The sequence below is a fragment of the Lissotriton vulgaris genome, chromosome 3_1 (genome assembly GCF_964263255.1).
Source record: "Lissotriton vulgaris chromosome 3_1, aLisVul1.2, whole genome shotgun sequence".
Taxonomy (NCBI): Eukaryota; Metazoa; Chordata; class Amphibia; order Caudata; family Salamandridae; genus Lissotriton; species Lissotriton vulgaris.
In genome coordinates this window covers 15104516-15122805 of record NC_141689.1, presented here as the reverse complement: position 1 = coordinate 15122805, position 18290 = coordinate 15104516, and the positions used below count along the sequence as shown (strand labels likewise).

General features: G+C 43.8%; 1 protein-coding gene across 1 annotated transcript in view; it reads right to left on the bottom strand.

Moving 5' to 3' along the window:
• The window catches only part of LOC147725828 (uncharacterized), a 492715-nt gene that overhangs the window by 149625 nt on the left and 324800 nt on the right, over nucleotides 1–18290 (bottom strand). Inside the window, exon 5 of the mRNA XM_086960004.1 lies at nucleotides 7874–8196. Within this exon, the coding sequence (XP_086816130.1) occupies nucleotides 7874–8196 (323 nt within the window). The remainder of the gene's footprint in view (nucleotides 1–7873; nucleotides 8197–18290) is intronic.

The window sequence follows — 18290 nt, the reverse complement described above, 5'->3', positions numbered from 1 at the left end:
AGAGTGGTCTGCTTAATTCAGACACTCTGTTCATCACCACCCCCTTTTCTGAATCCAAGATAATTATAGGCTGTTGCCGTCCCTATTTGATGGTCTCCCACTTGCCAAAAGCTTTCTTTTTGTGAGGATGCTTGCTGAATACTATTACCTTTGTCTTGCTCACTTTGACTAACAGGCTGTTTTCCTTGTTTCACTCTTTGAGTTCCTTTAAGGCTCTCTGAAGTCCCACCCTGGTGTGATCCATTACTACTGTGTTATCAGCATACTGGATGGTTGCGAGCCTCACCTCTGTCTCTGGGGCTCTAAACTGACTCCTTTCAGGACGTACCCCAAGTCCGCGGTGTGACGGTTAAAAGATAGGGGCACCAGGACACAGCCCTGCTTGAGCCCGTTGTTGGTTTCAACTCTTGATTTTGCAGCTGTGGGGCTTATTATCACTTGGCCCCATGTCCCGTCATAGAGAGATATCATTGTTTTTGGGAGCTTCAGGGGAATCCCAAGGCTGCCAGTTTTCCTCAGTGTCTGCCTCAATCGATTCTATAAAAGACAGTGATGTAATCTATGAAGCAGCAAAACAGAGGTGCACACTTGTCTTTGACCTATTGGTTGGGGATGTAGGCCACGTCATGATGTTATCCATTGTGGAGTTGTTTGTCCTGAATCCTGTCTGGTGGAATGGGAGTATTCTGTTTTTGTTTGCCCATTCTTCCAAGCCCTTCTTAGTGGGTTGGCCTTGGCTTCTATGTCCAGCAGGATTAAGAGCCTGTAGTTAGCAGGGCTTGAGTGATCACCTTTTTTGTTGATGAGAAACAAAACAGATCTTTGGAATTTTTGCTGTTGTGTAAGCGTAGTTATAAAGTGGAGTCAAGATTGGGGCGTGTGCTGCTTTAAATACAGGGGCAGGAATGCCACTGGGTAATGGCACGTTGTTGTTTCTCATTGGCCTGATGATCCTCGTTATCTCCACTTCGGTGAGGCGGGTGCATTGGGATGTCTCTGGACCTGCTTCACTTGAAGTGGAGATCCATAACTTGGGCTGCATGGCCTGATATCTTCACTTCGGTGAGGCGGGTGCGTTAGGTTGTCTCTGGACCTGCTTCACTTGAAGTGGAGATCCATAACTTGGGCTGCATGGCCTGATATCTTCACTTCGGTGAGGCAGGTGCATTGGGTTGTCTCTGGACCTGCTTCACTTCTAGTGCAGATCCATAACTTGGGCTGCTTGGCCTGATATCTTCCCTTCGGTGAAGCAGGCGCATTGGGTTGTCTCTGGACCTGCTTCACTTGAAGTGGAGATCCATAACTTGGGCTGCATGGCCTGATATCTTCCCTTCGGTGAGGCGGGCGCATTGGGTTGTCTCTGGACCTGCTTCACTTGAAGTGCGGATCCATAACTTGGGCTGCATGGCCTGATATCTTCCCTTCAGTGGGGCGGGCGCATTGGGTTGTTTCTGGACCTGCTTCACTTGAAGTGGAGATCCATAACTTGGGCTGCATGGCCTGATATCTTCACTTCGGTGAGGCAGGTGCATTGGGTTGTCTCTGGACCTGCTTCACTTCTAGTGCAGATCCATAACTTGGGCTGCTTGGCCTGATATCTTCCCTTCGGTGAAGCAGGCGCATTGGGTTGTCTCTGGACCTGCTTCACTTGAAGTGGAGATCCATAACTTGGGCTGCATGGCCTGATATCTTCCCTTCGGTGAGGCGGGCGCATTGGGTTGTCTCTGGACCTGCTTCACTTGAAGTGCGGATCCATAACTTGGGCTGCATGGCCTGATATCTTCCCTTCAGTGGGGCGGGCGCATTGGGTTGTTTCTGGACCTGCTTCACTTGAAGTGGAGATCCATAACTTGGGCTGCATGGCCTGATATCTTCCGTTCGGTGGGGCGGGTGCATTGGGTTGTCTCTGGACCTGCTTCACTTGAAGTGCGGATCCATAACTTGGGCTGCATGGCCTGATATCTTCAATTCGGTGAGGCGGACACATTGGGTTGTCTCTGGACCTGCTTCACTTGAAGTGGAGATCCATAACTTGGGCTGCATGGCCTGATATCTTCACTTCGGTGAGGCGGACACATTGGGTTGTCTCCGGACCTGCTTCACTTGAAGTGGAGATCCATAACTTGGGCTGCATGGCCTGATATCTTCACTTCGGTGAGGCGGACACATTGGGTTGTCTCTGGACCTGCTTCACTTGAAGAGGAGATCCATAACTTGGGCTGCATGGCCTGATATCTTCCCTTCGGTGAGGCGGGCGCATTGGGTTGTCTCTGGACCTGCTTCACTTGAAGTGGAGATCCATAACTTGGGCTGCATGGCCTGATATCTTCCCTTCGGTGAGGCGGGCGCATTGGAATGTCTGTGGACCTGCTTCACTTGAAGTGCGGATCCATAACTTGGGCTGCATGGCCTGATATCTTCCCTTCAGTGGGGCGGGCGCATTGGGTTGTCTCTGGACCTGCTTCACTTGAAGTGCGGATCCATAACTTGGGCTGCATGGCCTGATATCTTCCCTTCGGTGAGGCGGGTGTATTGGGTTGTCTCTGGACCTGCTTCCCTTGAAGTGAGAATCCATAACTTGGGCTGCATGACCTCATATCTTCCCTTCGGTGAGGCGGACGCATTGGGTTGTCTCAGGACTTGCTTCCCTTGAAGTGCGGATCCATAACTTGGGCTGCGTCCAGGGTTTTCTTATTAGTGATGGGGACAGTAGTTATTGAATCTCTCCTATAGAATTATTTTACATACGCTTCCCACTCATTACCTGCAATGTTATTCCCTCTTGTCGGGCATTGGGAGTTCAGCCGGTTGATGTAACTCCATAATTTAGAGTTGTTCTCTTCCTTCAGCAAGGAGAACACTTTGGGACATTTCTCTTTGGTGAGCTTTCTTGTGTACCCCATGCATTCTTCCTGTGTGCTGACCTCAGAGAGGCTATCAAAATTGCAGCTGGTGGTGTGCCACCTTTCTTTTTTATCTTGAGTGCCTTCCTGAGGGCACGTGTACATAGAGTCAGGCACTTCGGAGCATGTAGCTCTAAAGTGGATGTTTCTATGCTGGATCCTTTTTTATGTTGGGCTTCCCCCAATTTACACTCTAAGTCCCCAGTCAGGGCTCAATATTTTTGTACTTACCATCATAAATATAGGATGTTGATATCAATATTTCAATGTCAATATTTTGTTCACAATATTTTGGTGTGGATATTTTGTCAGTGTATCTTCTTAAGACCTTCTGTGTGTGGCGCCGATCCTGCCCACATCTGCCTCGCTACCTTGTTCTTGAGAATTTTAAACACTGAATGAACACGCCTTTGGCACTCGCCGCCAATGCTGCCCACATCCACCTCTATTGTGAGGTCTTCCACTGATGCTCATGCAAGGCCTAAATCCAATAATGTTGTGTAATAGACTGGCGGAAGGAGATCAAAGATCGACTATGGCTTGTTTCATAAAGCGCTTTGTTAAACATAAACGTTTGCTTGATATTATTCAATTTAGAAAATCCAGGCACACATTGGTAAAGTTAAGTGTTAACACAAAATGTTACTGAAGAAAGTCTCACTGCCAGCTAAACCACACATTGCATTGAAACATCGATACTCAATAAATGTAATACTGTTAAGGAGAAAAAACATCATTTGGTGACTGGGATTAAACAATTTTATTTATCTGCAAATATAAGAAATTATTCATTAGGTTTGGATTTTATTTAATATTTATTTCTGATGTTGATATTCAGGACTAATATTTTTCAGTTTGGTATAGTTTATTGTGCATTCTGGCTATATTTTGCATTTGGATATTTAATGTGTTTTAAGTGGGAAACAACCTTAACAATGTGGTCATTAGATCGCATTACCTTTACAACGCTCTAAACTGAGGAATAGTATAAGTTACTATTCCAACTCCTTCCCTACTGATGCACACACTGGAGTTGGAATAATAAAGTATACTATTCCTAAATCCAACGCGCCATCTAGAGCAACTCATTGTAAACGCATGTGATGTAATGGTATATATTTGTTTTAAGTTCATGAAACATCATTGATTACTTAAGCTGTGTCTTTGAGTACTTCTATTTCCTGGGTATCTCTCATTTTGGCTTTTATGATTATATTGATATAATTGTATTTAATTTGTTGTGTTAAAAAATCAATAGTACGTGGTTATATTTGGAGTTCCAGTTGAGCAATGGCTACTCAGTTCATTCAGGATGGAAGGAAGTGTGGGAGGTACATCTCAATCAATCAATCAATCAATCAATCAATCAATCAGGGGTTCTTTAGCATATTACAGTACTCACAAATGAGGGTTTAAAGGCGCTGGGGGTCCGGGCAGCTCCGAAGGTCATTCAAAGAGCCACCAGGTCTTGAGGTCCTTTTTGAAATGGTGCAGTGTTGGGCTTCGTCGGATTTAGTGGGGCAGTTTGTTCAAGGTCTTGGCCGTGAGGTAAGAAAAGGAGCTGCTTCCTGTTGTGGCCCTCTGGATGTGGGGGGACATTGGCTACGGTGAGGTTGGTAGAGCAGAGGTACCTCTTGGGGGCGTGGAAGGAGATCCGTTTGTTGTGGTATTGGGACCCGGTGTTGTGGAGAGCGTTATAGGTGTGTGAGCAGCGTGAAGGTTATTCTTCTTTTGGCAGGAAGCCAGTGGAGATCACGGAGGTGTTAGGTGATGTGGTCTTGTCATGAGATGTTGAGGATGGGTCTGGCTGTGACGTTCTGGATAGTCTGGAGTTTGCAGAAGAGTTTTTTGTTGATTCCTGCATAGAGGGCATGTCCGTAGTCCAGTCTGCTGGTGATGAGTGTGTAGGTGACAGTCTTTCTGGTATTGGGAAATCCATCTGAAGGCCTTGCAAAGTATGTGGTCGGTGTTGAAGCAACTGGAGGACATGGCGTTGATCTGACGGTTCATGTTGAATGAAGAGTGGAGTATGATGCCGACGTTGCATGCGTGGTCCGTTGTGTGGTCCGTTGGGGTTGATTGGTTTCCAAGGTTTCCAGGTGTTGTCCCATGCGAGAGTTGGAGCTCCGCATTGAGATTCAGGCAGCTGTTAGTCATCCAGGTTGCAATGTCTTTCATCCCATCTTGGAAACTGTGCCTTGTGCTGCCAGGTTCCTCAAGGAAGGAGAGGATGAGCTGGGTGTCATATGGGTATGAGACTATGTTGAGTCTGTGTTTTTTGATGATGGTTGCGAGGGCTGCCATATACATGTTGAAGAGCCTGGGGCTGAGGGAGAATCCTCAGGGTACTCCGCATCTGATCTCTGTTTGCTCGGAGAGGTCCTATTCTGTGTATGATGCTTTGAGAAAAGATCGAATCCAGTCAAATGCTGTTCCCTGGATGCTGACGTCAGGGAGTCTGGTTGCTAGTGTGCAGTGAGAGATGGTGTTCAAGGTTGCTGAAAGGTCCAGGAGGATGAGGGCTACGGTGTGGCCTTGGTTGAGGAGGACGTAGATGTCAAGGTGAAGGCTATAAGGGTGGTCTAAGTCCTGTGACTGCTGCGGGATCTGGATTAAGATGTGTCTAGGATGTTGTTGGTTTCTATAAATTGTGCTTGCTGGGTGTTAATGGATTTCTGGATGACTTTGGTGGCGAAAGGGAGTAGTGAGATGGTCCTGAAGTTTTTGAGATCTGTCGGGTCTTCAGAATGCATCTTAAGGAGGGGTTTGACTCCGGCGCGGCAATGTAGCTATATTGCGTAAGCACTCCATAGTTCAGCGTAGTTCGGGTGACCTGGTAATGACGGCCCTGTGGAAGATGTGTGGTGCACAGGAGTCAGTAGGTGATCCGGAGTAGATGCTTTTCATTGTCTTTGTGGTGTCTTCTTTGGTGAGAGGGGTCCACTTGAGGAGGTTCTGTCTGGAGGCATCGCTGGTGGGGGTGTTAAGGCATTTCCGTGGTATTGGTCGTAAAAATTGTTGTAGAGAGTCTTGAGCTTGAGGGGGATGAAGGGGCGGAGTTTGTTGCAGAGGTATTGGAAGGGAAAGACATCAGTTGTTTCGCTGTTGGGTTTGGCAAATTCCTGTATGATAGTTCCTTCGATTTGTGGACTTTGGTGAGGATTGTGTCTTGGATTACGTTTTTCTTTGTAGATTTGATGAGTTGGTGGTGTGTTGTGATGGCTGTTTTGTAGGCGGAGCGTGCTTTCAGGGTTTTTCTGTTTCTCAAATTTTTCTCCAATTGTCTGCAAGAGCGCTTGGATTCTCGGAGGTCTGTGGTGAACCAGGTGGCTTTCGTGTTGTTTTGTCTTGTGGTGTTCTGGAGGGGGGCGAGAGTGTTGGCGCAGCTGGTGACCCATTGGTGGAGGTAGCTTGCTGCTGTGCTGGCGTCTGTTGTGGTAGGGGGAGGAGAGCAGCTAAGGACAGAGGTGAGGTGTTCTTCGGAGACTTTGTTCCAGTTTCTACATGGGAGGCGGGGTGTGCACTTGTGTGCAGTGGGTTTTGGGAAGAAGAAATGGATGCAGTGGTGGTCTTTCCAGAGCAGTTCATACATTAGTAATAATACTAAAGCGTTCAGCATGCTGTGATGTCATGGGTGGAATAGGGGAAGAACATACAATAGTGCTCACTGACTACATAACGTAGATCGTGTAACAACACAAGTAAAGTCCAGTCGTTATGGGAGGTTACAAATGAAGTCAAGGCTGTAGCAAGTAGTGAATACTGAGTATATTCACAAAAGAAAAGTAATGATTTTGCAAGGACAGTAACAGGAGTCAATTGAAAAGATGGGCGGGAAATGGGTCAAGCCTCTATGCCATACCTCAGTACAGCATGCCTTGCAGAGCAGTGCTTGCCCAGCCCATGCTCAATCTAAAAAGTAACCTATATTACCAGAAAGGTTTTTAGATGTTTTTTACATGTAATCTTGTGAAGTTAATCACAACCCCAGAAAGATCGGAGTCACGCCATATTAACTACACGGCAGAGGGCTAATTCATTACTGAATGATTGACAAGAGGGATATTGGACGGACCCTGTTTTCAGGTTGTTTATGGGGTAATCTGATCAATGACAGACATGTAGTATTATGAAGCCCTTGTACTTGTTGGCTCACAAATTAAAACTAGATGAGAGAGATGGGGGTGGAGGGGTAGACAAGCCTATGAGTTGACCAAAAGATAAGTGTTGATACATAAAAACTTTTATCACATGTGAGCGCCTGCTGGGCCTTAAGGCGTGAACTGGAGGATGGACATTTACAAGCAGAAGGATAGAAAACGCAGGGCCGAGCCTTTCATATCTTGAAGAAGGGCATTCCAATAATGGTCGTATTAGGGAGGCAGAAGAGTATAGATTAAGAGCTGTTGACAGTCATAGTATGGGCACCATTTCACCTATGACAGCTTCCATGGGGTCTGCGAAGGGTGGCTAGTGTGATGATAGTTTTCCTTTTCTCTCGCCATGTCTCCCTCACGGTCGTGTCTCCTTTTGTGCTTCCATTGCTGCCTTGTTCTTCGCATCCCATTCACATTTTCACAATGTTTGTTCTCCTCTTATTCAGACCCTTCACCATTACTCACTCACAGTCATAGGTTTCTTACTGGTGACCCCATGTCTCCATTTCCCACTGTTTGAACACCTTCCCTTGGTTCTACCAGTGCTTGCTTGATTGGCACTGACATTTCTTACTCAGTCCCCTTGGTTCTACCACTGCTCGTTTTATTGGTACTGACATTTCCCACACAGCAGTGAACCTACCCCTGATGCCCTCACTTCTCTCTCTTGTTACATCAAGTTTATCACTCCCAGGCTCTACTCTGTCACTTCCACACGTTGTGCCCCTCTTGACCCCACATCCTAAAACAATGCTCCCCACATTTTTTGACTCCAATTAAGAGATGTTAGATGACTGTTTTAGTCTACTGTACCTCATTGATCTCAACGAGTTCAGAATCATCGTCCGTACTAAAATCCGTGACGCGCAAGCGTTCTTCGTTGGATTGTCCTCGTTGGAGGCTCATGTTTCTCAATTTCTCTTTTGTTTTCTTCAGTCTGCAATCAATGCTTTGTCTTTCTCTCTCCATTTCTTGCTCAATCTGTCTCAACCTCTCCTGACGTTCCTGTTGTCGCTTCTCTTCCTCCATCTTTTTTCGTTTTGCTTCTTCCCGCTGCTTCCGCTCTGCCTCCTCTTGCAGCTGCTTCCTCTTTGCTTCCTCTTGTTCTCTCTTTAGCTTATCTGTTGCTAATTTTCCTGAAAATTGAATGACAAAAATTATAGGTACAGATGGCAGGACCTGGTGGCATTTCAATATGGTGTAAATAGATGAGAATATTCTAAGGCATGGCAGAGTTTTATGTTTTTATGCCAAGTGTTGCTTACTGACAAAAAGTATACAGTTCAATTAGGCCCTTATTGTGACATAGCAGCAAAACACAGCACACATACTGAAGGCCAATGCAAGCTTATCAAACCTGGATCATGTACTGGGTAAACTATCGGCACGTTATTATGCTTCTATAATGCTCCTTTTTAGAGGGAGAATGTTCTAGAAGAAATGGTGCATGCTTGTAGACTGCTCATAGATACATCCCAGATCATATCTGGCTTCACGCTGAGGTGTGAGCTATTTGTACATCTTGCCCGTGATGCAGGATCTTTCATTTCTCTAGTCTTCAGGTTGGTGGTAAGCACCTCCTAGTTTCTGGCAGCTGGAAGTAAAGAGATCGGTTCCCTGTGCTGGCTTCGGATTTTCACAAACTCTTTCAATTATTGCAACTTTCTCAAATACATCAAGCTGTACCTGGGGGGAAACCTTGGTGGTCTTCCTGGTGGATATTTTTCTTTCCTCTCTAGTTTTAGTGTATTAGTACAAAGTTCTAAGCTCCTGCAGCCATCTTGATGGTGACCTGTGTGGCTCGAGGGCGATGCACATGCTCCAGGTTCGGCTCCCAGACCCTCTTCCCTAGCACCCTCAGCTATCTGATGACCCACTGGTGCCAGTGGTTAAGGAAGATATTGTTGGTTCTTGTGGACTTATTTTGTCAGTCAAGCTTGGGTTCAGATGCTTTAGTGGAAGTTTTATTTGTTTTATAATGTCTTCTAGCCCCATGGAAGAAATACGTGGCTTTGGTGAAACAAAAAGTGATGACATGGATTTTGGTCCAAGTGGCATTCTTGTTATCAAAGAAATACAGTATCCTTCTCTACTCCACAATTTGTGCTGATGCCTGCTGTTCTCACTTCAGGAAGGTAGAAGAGATGATGTAAAGATTTTTTGATTTTCCTTAGATGGAATCACAGCTGCTCATATGCGAGGGTCACTGTGATAGGTGTGCTCCTCACTTGGCCTAGGGTGGAAGACACAGGGTGCGGGAACCAGGTTCCTGGTACTTGAATTGAGGAAGGAATCCATTTTGAACGCAATTAATCTTTTGGGGACCATTTTTAAGAGTCTCAGATTGCTGCATGGATTTATGCACAGACCACAGTCTGTATGTTGGTTGTGGAGGTAGGCGTTTTGAGTAGAATAATTGTTGGGTTTTGTCTTCTAACCATGAAAGAGGTGACATTAGGGATCATGACAATGTTGTCAGGACCAGACCAGTAGTCTTAATCAGTCCTATTACCACTAAAGCTTAAATTTGTGTCATGTCATGAACCACCTTTCTCAAGATAACACTGTACAGTAAGAGGGAGTGGATACACCATTGTGTTGTGAATGTTTAAAAAAAACAATTCTTTGTCCCGAATTTAAACAAAAACCCTTTTGGGCCCCACTCTTTAACCATCTCCTCTAGCAAGCCACCCCACACCTGTTCCCCGGTGTACATAATAGCACTCTATAGTTCTTAAAATGGAAAGCCATGTAATATGACCTTAGGTCTGGTAATGCTAACCCTCCATTTGCCAATTTGAATTGCAGTTTCTTCCAGGACATACGTGCTCCCTTATCTGCCCACACAAAAATGCTCAATTTATCTATCAGGCCTCTCTGGAAGGTACGAGGTATACAGTAAAACGAAATGTAAGCTTTGGCACTAACACAATAACCCTTCCATATAGTGTTAATGGGAGGTTCATCCACCTAGTTAGTGCTTTCTCAATATCCTTAGCAACCCTCTCTAGATTATGTTGCGGTATATCCTGCAATGTGTTGACAATACTTATTCCCAAAAACCTAATCTCTCTCTGGACACTCCCCCTCCAATCTGGAATATTCCAACACATAATCCCATTGTTTTCCTTATTTACTAGGTATCCTGAAAAGGCCCCATATTCTTCTGCTAATCGTTCTACTCTTGGGATTGTGGTAACATGGTCTGCTGTATAGACAATTAGGTCATCCGCATACAAAGCGATTTTCTTACCAAATGCTCCCACACAGAAAGCCTTGACCTGGTCATCTTGATGGAGCGTCTGGGCGAATGGCTCAATACATATATCACACAACAAAGGAGAAATGGGGCAGCCCTGTCTCGTCTCTCAAATATCATAAAACCCTTAGTAAGAGCTCCATTAAGGAAGATCCTGGTTTAGTGTAGATAAGAAAGAGGGCCCGAACCCCATAATCTCCAGTACGGCCCATAAATACCCCCAGCAGTCTCGGTCAAGCGGTTTGGCGGCGTCCAATGTGACCACCACCAAAGGAGCCGACCTTGCTCTAGCTTTATCAATACACCCTATTAATTGCAGGGTCAATTCATGCATTTGTCTCCCAGGGATAAACCCCTTTTGGTCCTCATGTATCTGCTTAGATACATATCTGACAACCTCCCTGCTAAAATGCTGACAAAGATCTTATAATCTGCATTTAGCAGGGATATCGTCCAGTACCATTCCGCCTTTACTGGGTCTTTAGCAGGTTGTAAAATTAGGACTATAGAGCTAAACTTTTGTTCCCATCTTCCGGAGCTCCTCCATCTTGCCTCCTAACTACCACTGCCTCTGTTCTGTAGTCTTACACACATGAGATACAACAAGCAAGGAATATCCATTTACCGAATAGGGATGATTTTTTATTGCTCTACTGAGTATCTCTTCCTTGATGGTATAGGAGAGGAAGTTAACCAAGATCTTCCGAGGTTTGGTTCTTTGCAAATTGCGCCGGAATGGTTCTCTGTGCACCCACTGAATTTCTTTTTTTTTTTTTTAAACCTTTTTATTAATGGATATCACAGGCAGATTTAAACAGAATAATCAAAATTTTGTTGTACATAATTTCCAGTGTCTTTAAAAATATTACAAAAAGCAGTTAACCAAAGCTAGTAAATAATAGTCAATTCTCAGACGGGCAAATAAATACAATACAGGAAGGATTTACACAAATAAATACAATCTTATCTGAATTAGAGTTAGTCACGGCTTCAGTTCAAGTTAGTTAGTATCGGGTGTATAAAACATGCCTCCCCATATTCTCTTTACTTTAATCATTGCTTTTACTCCTCTTTTTCTGGCTAGAGATAGCTCCATATGATGTATCTCTTTAACCAAGCACCACCATTCATTCGCATTAGGTGCTTGATCAGCTATCCAAGCTCTGGCCAAAACTAACCTTGCACATGCCAGCACAATAAAAATTAAATTTTGAAAAGGTGTAGGATTGGGCTGTATACCTAACAGAATCATTTCAGATGTTAAAGGTGCATCAATTAACAATTTCAATCTCAGTATCTTCCCTATACTGTCCCAAAACGAAGCTAGCGCAGGGCATAGAACCAACATGTGTTCTAGATCTGCCGCCTGTAGGTGACATTTGGGGCATTTGGTTCGATCGTTAAAAACATTATTCGAGGACCATTTGCTTGTTTGCAGAGGAGTGTGGTAAAGTTGGCAAATTGTTTTATATGCTTGCAGTTTTAAACTTGAAGAGTGAACCAACGTATCAATTTCTCCAGTGCCTTTCACCTCCTTATGGCCCCGTGCACTGGGCCCTCCTCCCACCCCCAAGGAGAGTGTCAAGAGCCTGGGAGTGTGGCTGGACAACAAACTTTCCTTCTCCACCCAGGCCACTAAGTTGTCCGCCACATGCTTTGGCCTACTAAGAATTCTGAGAAAGATCCTCCCGCTTCTACCTTTAGAGGCTAGAAAGGTGGCGGTACAAGGCCTCATTCAGTCCCGTCTGGATTCAAACAATGCCCTGTATGTTGGGGCACCCGAAATGACCCTCCGGAAACTGCAGGTCGTACAAAACTGTGCAGCGCGCACCCTGCTGCAGATCCCACGATCCCAGTCAGCCAGACCTGCTCTGAAGAGTCTCCACTGGCTGCCAGTGAGGCAGAGAGTAGCATTCAAGGCGCTATGCATGGCACATCACGCCTTCTGGAAAACAGGCCCACCCATTAATAACGACCTTGTCATCCCCTATCACCCAAACAGGAACCTTTGGTCGATGGAGGCTTTCCTTGCTGTTGTCCCCAGAGTGAAGAGAGCCAGGTCGGGTGGTAGGCTGTTCTCTCTGAATACCGCCAAGCTCTGGAATGCCCTCCCCCTCTCACTCCGGTCCAACCCAAATCTGCTCCTATTCCGGAAAAACCTGAAGACACTACTGTTTGCTAAATCCTTTGTGTCTTAAACTTCCGTTCCTGGTCATTTCCGCCTCAGCTCAGCGCTTGGACGCCCTTGGGCAGCAATCGCGATCAATAAACATATTTTCATTTTCATTCATTTCATTTCATTTTCTTTAAAAAGTAAGATATTTCATTCGAGGTGATACCTATTGGAAAGCATAAGGCCCATTTCTCTGCTATTTTTGGACACTCGTCTAGTTTATTTTCAGTAAGACACTTATATCCCTCGCTAATAGTTACTATTTGATTTTCCTCTCCCTTGTACAAACATTGCCAAAAATTCCGAATCCAGAATCTCTTTCAGTTTTAATTTTCTTACAAGAAAGTCACAAATTTGTGTATATTTAAAATAAGTATGCTCTGGTAGTTTATACAATAACCTTAATGTTTCGAACTCCAAAAAACCTGAGGAGCCGTAAAGATCCCCGAGTTTCAATATACCTTGACTCACCCATATTTTACACCCAGAATCAGAAAAAATGCTAGGTAAACCTGGGTTGTTCCAAAGACTTAAAAGAGGGTGATAAAATGATAGCTTATTCTGATTCATAACTATCCTCCAGATGTTAATCATGTCCTTTGCGGTCTTACACCTCACTCTTTTGAAGTAGTTTGGGTCATTACTTCTGGCCAAAAACTGCAAGCAATCTGGCCCCAGCATAAATTGATGAAAAAAGTATGGATTGCTGGAATTAAATAAGCTCTGTAACCGCCCCAAAAATGATGCGATATAATACAATCGGAAATCTGGGAAATTAAGCCCTCCTTTTATAAATGGGAGTTTCAGAAAGGAGAGTGCTCTTCGGTTCTTTTTATAACCCCAAATGAAGCTGCCCAATATGCCATCTAGTTTTCTGAAAAAGACTGTGTTTATTTTCAGTGGTATACATCTGAATAAGTATAAACATTTTGGCAGGATGTTCATTTTAATAAGGTTGATTCTCCCGATAAGATTTAAAGGTACCTTATGCCATTTTTTAAGGAGGGCCTCAGTTTCTTTTAATAAAGCATCATAGTTCAGTAAAATAATTTCCCTTATATTGGATGTTAGCTTAATGCCTAGGTAAGTAGCAGCATAGCATACTCCTACCAGAGGTACTGGCGGTTTATAGTTGGCTATTATTTGTGTTTTGTCTAGGTTTAGCTTATAACCCGAAACTTTTCCAAAGATTTCTGCCTCTTTAACTATACCTAACATGGATTCAGTCACATCGTTTGTATAGATTGCTAAATCATCGGCGTATGCTGTTATTTTAAGAGAGTTTTCCCCGAATGTAAATGGTTTTATCATAATTTGAAGCTGTATGGCGTTGATAAAAGGTTCCATAGAGAGGGAGAATAAAAGGGGTGATAAAGGGCAACCCTGCCGTGTTCCTCTTCTAATGGGAAATTTAGTAGAAAGTAGGCAGTCGTATCCAATTAATGCATTAGGTAAATAGTAAAGTGCTTTTATCTTAGTAATGAACTTGCTTTTAAACCCCATTGCTTTCAAAACTGACCACAGGTAATCCCACCCCACTCGGACAAATGCTTTTTCAGCGTCAAGTAGTATAATACCGAGTGGGGTGGAGTTAGCTGCGGCCATGTCAAGCACTGTGATGGCCGTATTTACATGCTGCGTCATATCTCTACCTGATACAAAACCATGCTGATGTTTGCTAACCATTCTCGGCATAATGGGGGACAGTCTCAAGGCTAGTAATTTGGCAAAAACCTTGGCATCAGCATTGATCAAAGAAATTGGGCGGTAAGATCCACATTCCGTGGGAGTTTTATTCTTTTTTAAAAAAAATATAATTTTGGCGGTGTTCCAAGATGACGGGGCCCCGTCCTCTGTAACAATCTGATTAATAACCAAACAAAGTACAGGCACGAGCTCTTCCAAGCATAATTTATAAATTTCAATAGGGAGGGTGTCATCTCCGGCAGCCTTTCCAGATGGGAGGGAGAAAATGGCTAATTTTAATTCTTCTTCAGTATAATCTTTTTCTAACTCTTCCATACATATCGAATCATTCTCCGATTGCCAGTTATTTCTGATATAATTCTGCACCAAATCAGTTGAAGGCACATTCTCGGGGGTATACAGCTTAGTGTAGTAATCAGCAAATTGCTGCAGTATCTTATCAGGTTGAGTATAAATAATACCTTCTGTTCCTTTTATACTCTTAATTAGAGAAGTGGCTCATTCGTCGGCTATTTTATAAGCAAGTATTTTTCCTATTCTGTCACCGCTCTCATACTGTGTAATTTTATATTTGTGTAATTTAGCAGTAACTTTATCTCTTAAGAATTTTTTAGTCTCGCAGCACAGCGTATTTATTTTAAGTTCAAGTCTGTCTTTGTTTAAATTATTAGGGGCTCCTGCGCTTTCTTTTCTAGCAATCTCGGCCAGATGTTCTTCTAACACTCTAATTCCTGAGATTAAGCATTGAGTCTCTGCTTTCTGATTGAAATTCTGCTGAATAATATATTGCTGTGCAAATCCTCTAATACTGGCCTTGCAACAATCCCAAACTGAAGTAATCTTAGTCAAATCAATATTAAACTCTAAAAATTCCTTAATGTGAGCTTTCAGTAAAGGAATAAACGTGTTATCAGATAAGAGGTGTCTGGGTAAAGAAAATAGCCTGGGTTCTTTCTTTGAAGAGAGTACCTTAAAAATTACCATTATAGGGTTATGGTCCGACATTACCTTTGGGCAGATCTCCATTTTACAGCCGTTGGTAATTTGGCTCGTTGCCCAGGCCATGTCTATATGGGAATACATTTTATGAGGTATAGAATGGTAAGTGTATTCCGCCAATGTAGGGTGTAGCTGTCTCCAGATGTCTTTTAATTTATGTATACGGGCCAGCTCTAAAATGGATGCCCTAGTCTTACACATTCGCTGCGAGGGGGTACTCTTGGTTGTGTCTATTGCATAGTTTATAACACAGTTGAAATCCCCCATGATTAATATCTCTCCCTCCCACCCTAGTAGTTCTATATTTAAACGATCAAAGACTGCAGCATCATCATGATTGGACCCATATACTGCACATATGGTGTACTTAACAGCTGATAACGTGATTTGAGCGATGACCCATCTACCCGCTTTGTCAGATGCTACCCTATTAACCTCAACCTTGAATGTTTTTTTCTTTAGTATAGCTACCCCACGTATCGAGGTATTTAGAGATGTGCTAGCTATCAACTCATACCCCCCTTGCACCAGCATTTTCCTATCTCGATATCTTATATGTGTTTCATTTAGCAGTGCCAAGTGAGGGTTATACATCCTTAACTCTTCAAATACAAGCTGTCTTTTACTCCTATTATTCAACCCTGATACGTTCCATGCAAGGCAGTTAACTTGGCACATTTCTTAATTCAGAAATGTTCTTAATAACCGCTTCTAATGGCATATATACCCCTTCTGAAATTATAAATTTGTAGCATGAATCGTACCTGCCTGTGATACTCTTTTCAGTTAAACCCCCTCCCCTCCCACAACCACCCCTAGGTCTAGACCTATGTCCCTCCCCCCACCCTGTACCTACCCGGAAGCCTAACCCTATCTTCTGCTGCCGCTGATTGGGCAGCGAGAGAGTGTGGACCCTCCCAGGATCCTCCCCCTCTGCATTCAATCATACATACTTAAGTATCGTATTATCGGAGTAGAGAGCAAAAAAAGAAAAATAAATAAAAATATTTCATATAGTAGTGTCAAATTAACAAAGATAGAGGAGAAAAAGAAGAGAAGCAAAACAACTAATCAAGTCTCTTTAAATCATAAAGTGCGGTACTTCTGGTGTTTTTAGCGATCGTTTGTTAATGATGCGAGAAATTGTTCGGCCTCTTTGAAATCATTAAAAATGCGGGTGTGACCTGACTTTATAATTTTGAGCCTAGCAGGTTCTTGTAGATAGACCACCGCCCCCTTCGATTTCAAAGGATCTATCAATTTTCTCAGTTCCCATCGCTTGTCCATTGTGGCCTTGCTCAAGTCGGACTTCATGAAAAACGTAATATTATCTACCGTCACTGGAGTATTAGGTCTAGCCTTGATGGAAATTGCTTGTCTCAGTAAAAAATTCCCCAGATAGATCAGGATGGGCCTTGGATATCTGCTATCCTTGTTTTTAGCAAACATGGGCAATCTGTGAGCTCTCTGTACTTGGGAGTCCCAATCCCAATCAGAGAGATCTGGGAAAGCTTTGTGCAGTAGCTTGACCATGTACGCCCGAGCGTCGGCCCCTTCGGATCCCTCTGGAATTCCAAAAATGCGCAGATTTTGGCGCCGCTGGCGATTTTCCAAGTCTTCGACTTTATTTTTAAGCATTACAATGTCTTTGTCCTGGCATTCTGAAGAAACAACCGTAGTAGCCAAAGTTTCTTCAACCGTAACAATCCTCTGTTAGATTTCGACTATCTCCTCTGTAACATTATGTAGTCTACCTGTGACCTCCTGCAGACAACTCTGCATTTTGCAATTATCTTCCCTTAACTGAGAGAAGTTATGCAGAACCTCTTGACGGTGCTCCAGAAGGGTCTGCAAAATCAGATCCAAAGAAGTACCCGCAGCAGCAGGGGCTGTTGCAGATTCTGGGTGTGATTTTTGGGGGAGAGTTAGTATCGCAGAAGGGCATGGTATCAAAAAGGTAGCTAGGTTGAATCAACACAGACAGAGTGTTGAGGAGATGGTGATTCCACTGTCTCACCTTCTATTATATCTAAGACAGAATCCTCATCATCTACCACTCTTGGCACACCTGCTGTTAAAGAGTCAGAGGGGGTCTTAGTATTGCTCATATCCTCCGTGGGGTTATTACCAGAAAGACGCATAGCCAAGGTTTTAACACCACCCTTGGCTTGTATCCACTTACGTAATGGACTCTGATCTATCAAGAGTTTCTCCCTGGCGCTTGCAGATGCTAGTGTCGATGACATAGAGTTAAAGTTCAAGCTTCTGCCCTTTTTGGTCTTAGCTTTTGCCTTCCCTCCCCTTTTAAGTAGACCGGTAGTCTTGCCATTCATGATTGTAACAGAGTCATCCTCATTTTCATCACCCTCAACCCCTTCCTCAGTAACCAGATCCTCATATTCATCCTCATTAGACTCCACACCAGAAGCTCCTGAGACATCAACTTTCGCGGAGTCCTCCCCTTTCCTAGATAAAGATCCGAGCAGGACGTTTCCCGCATTTACAATAGTCACACTTATTGTATCTATGTTTGTGGAGCCTAAGTTTTGGTTGCTTGGCTGATCTTTTAGATTAGAGACTGCATCTTCAGCGTCTTCAAGAGTCACATTAGCTTTCTTCATATTAGTATCCATGTCCTGAGTCTGTGCTGACTTGCTTGACCCCTCATTAGCTCGATGTATCTCTACAGGTTTTTGAATAAGACCCCCAGTATCATCTCCTGGCTGGGTTAAATTAGCTTTGGCTGTAATAGCTGTAGTAGTCATAACTGTGGGAGCTGTAGGGGATGCTATAGTGTCTTTGTCAGTATGAGAGCTGATTGTATTTATATTCTTGTGTCCCCCAGAGCTGGAAAGAGCCAGAGAGTTAACCGGCGCTTTGTTATTAGCACTTTAATTTTCATTTTTCCCTATCACTGTCACATTTTTAGCTGCATTTACTACTGGTTCGTCCACTCTAGAACCCTCAGCTACTGGTAGAGAAATGGTCACTTGCTTACCGCTTTGCTTGCCTTGTGCGTTGAAGGGAGATCCAGCGATTGGTTTGGCTGCTTCTGTTGGGGTTTTCGCGGTTACTTCTACCACTGCTTGCGT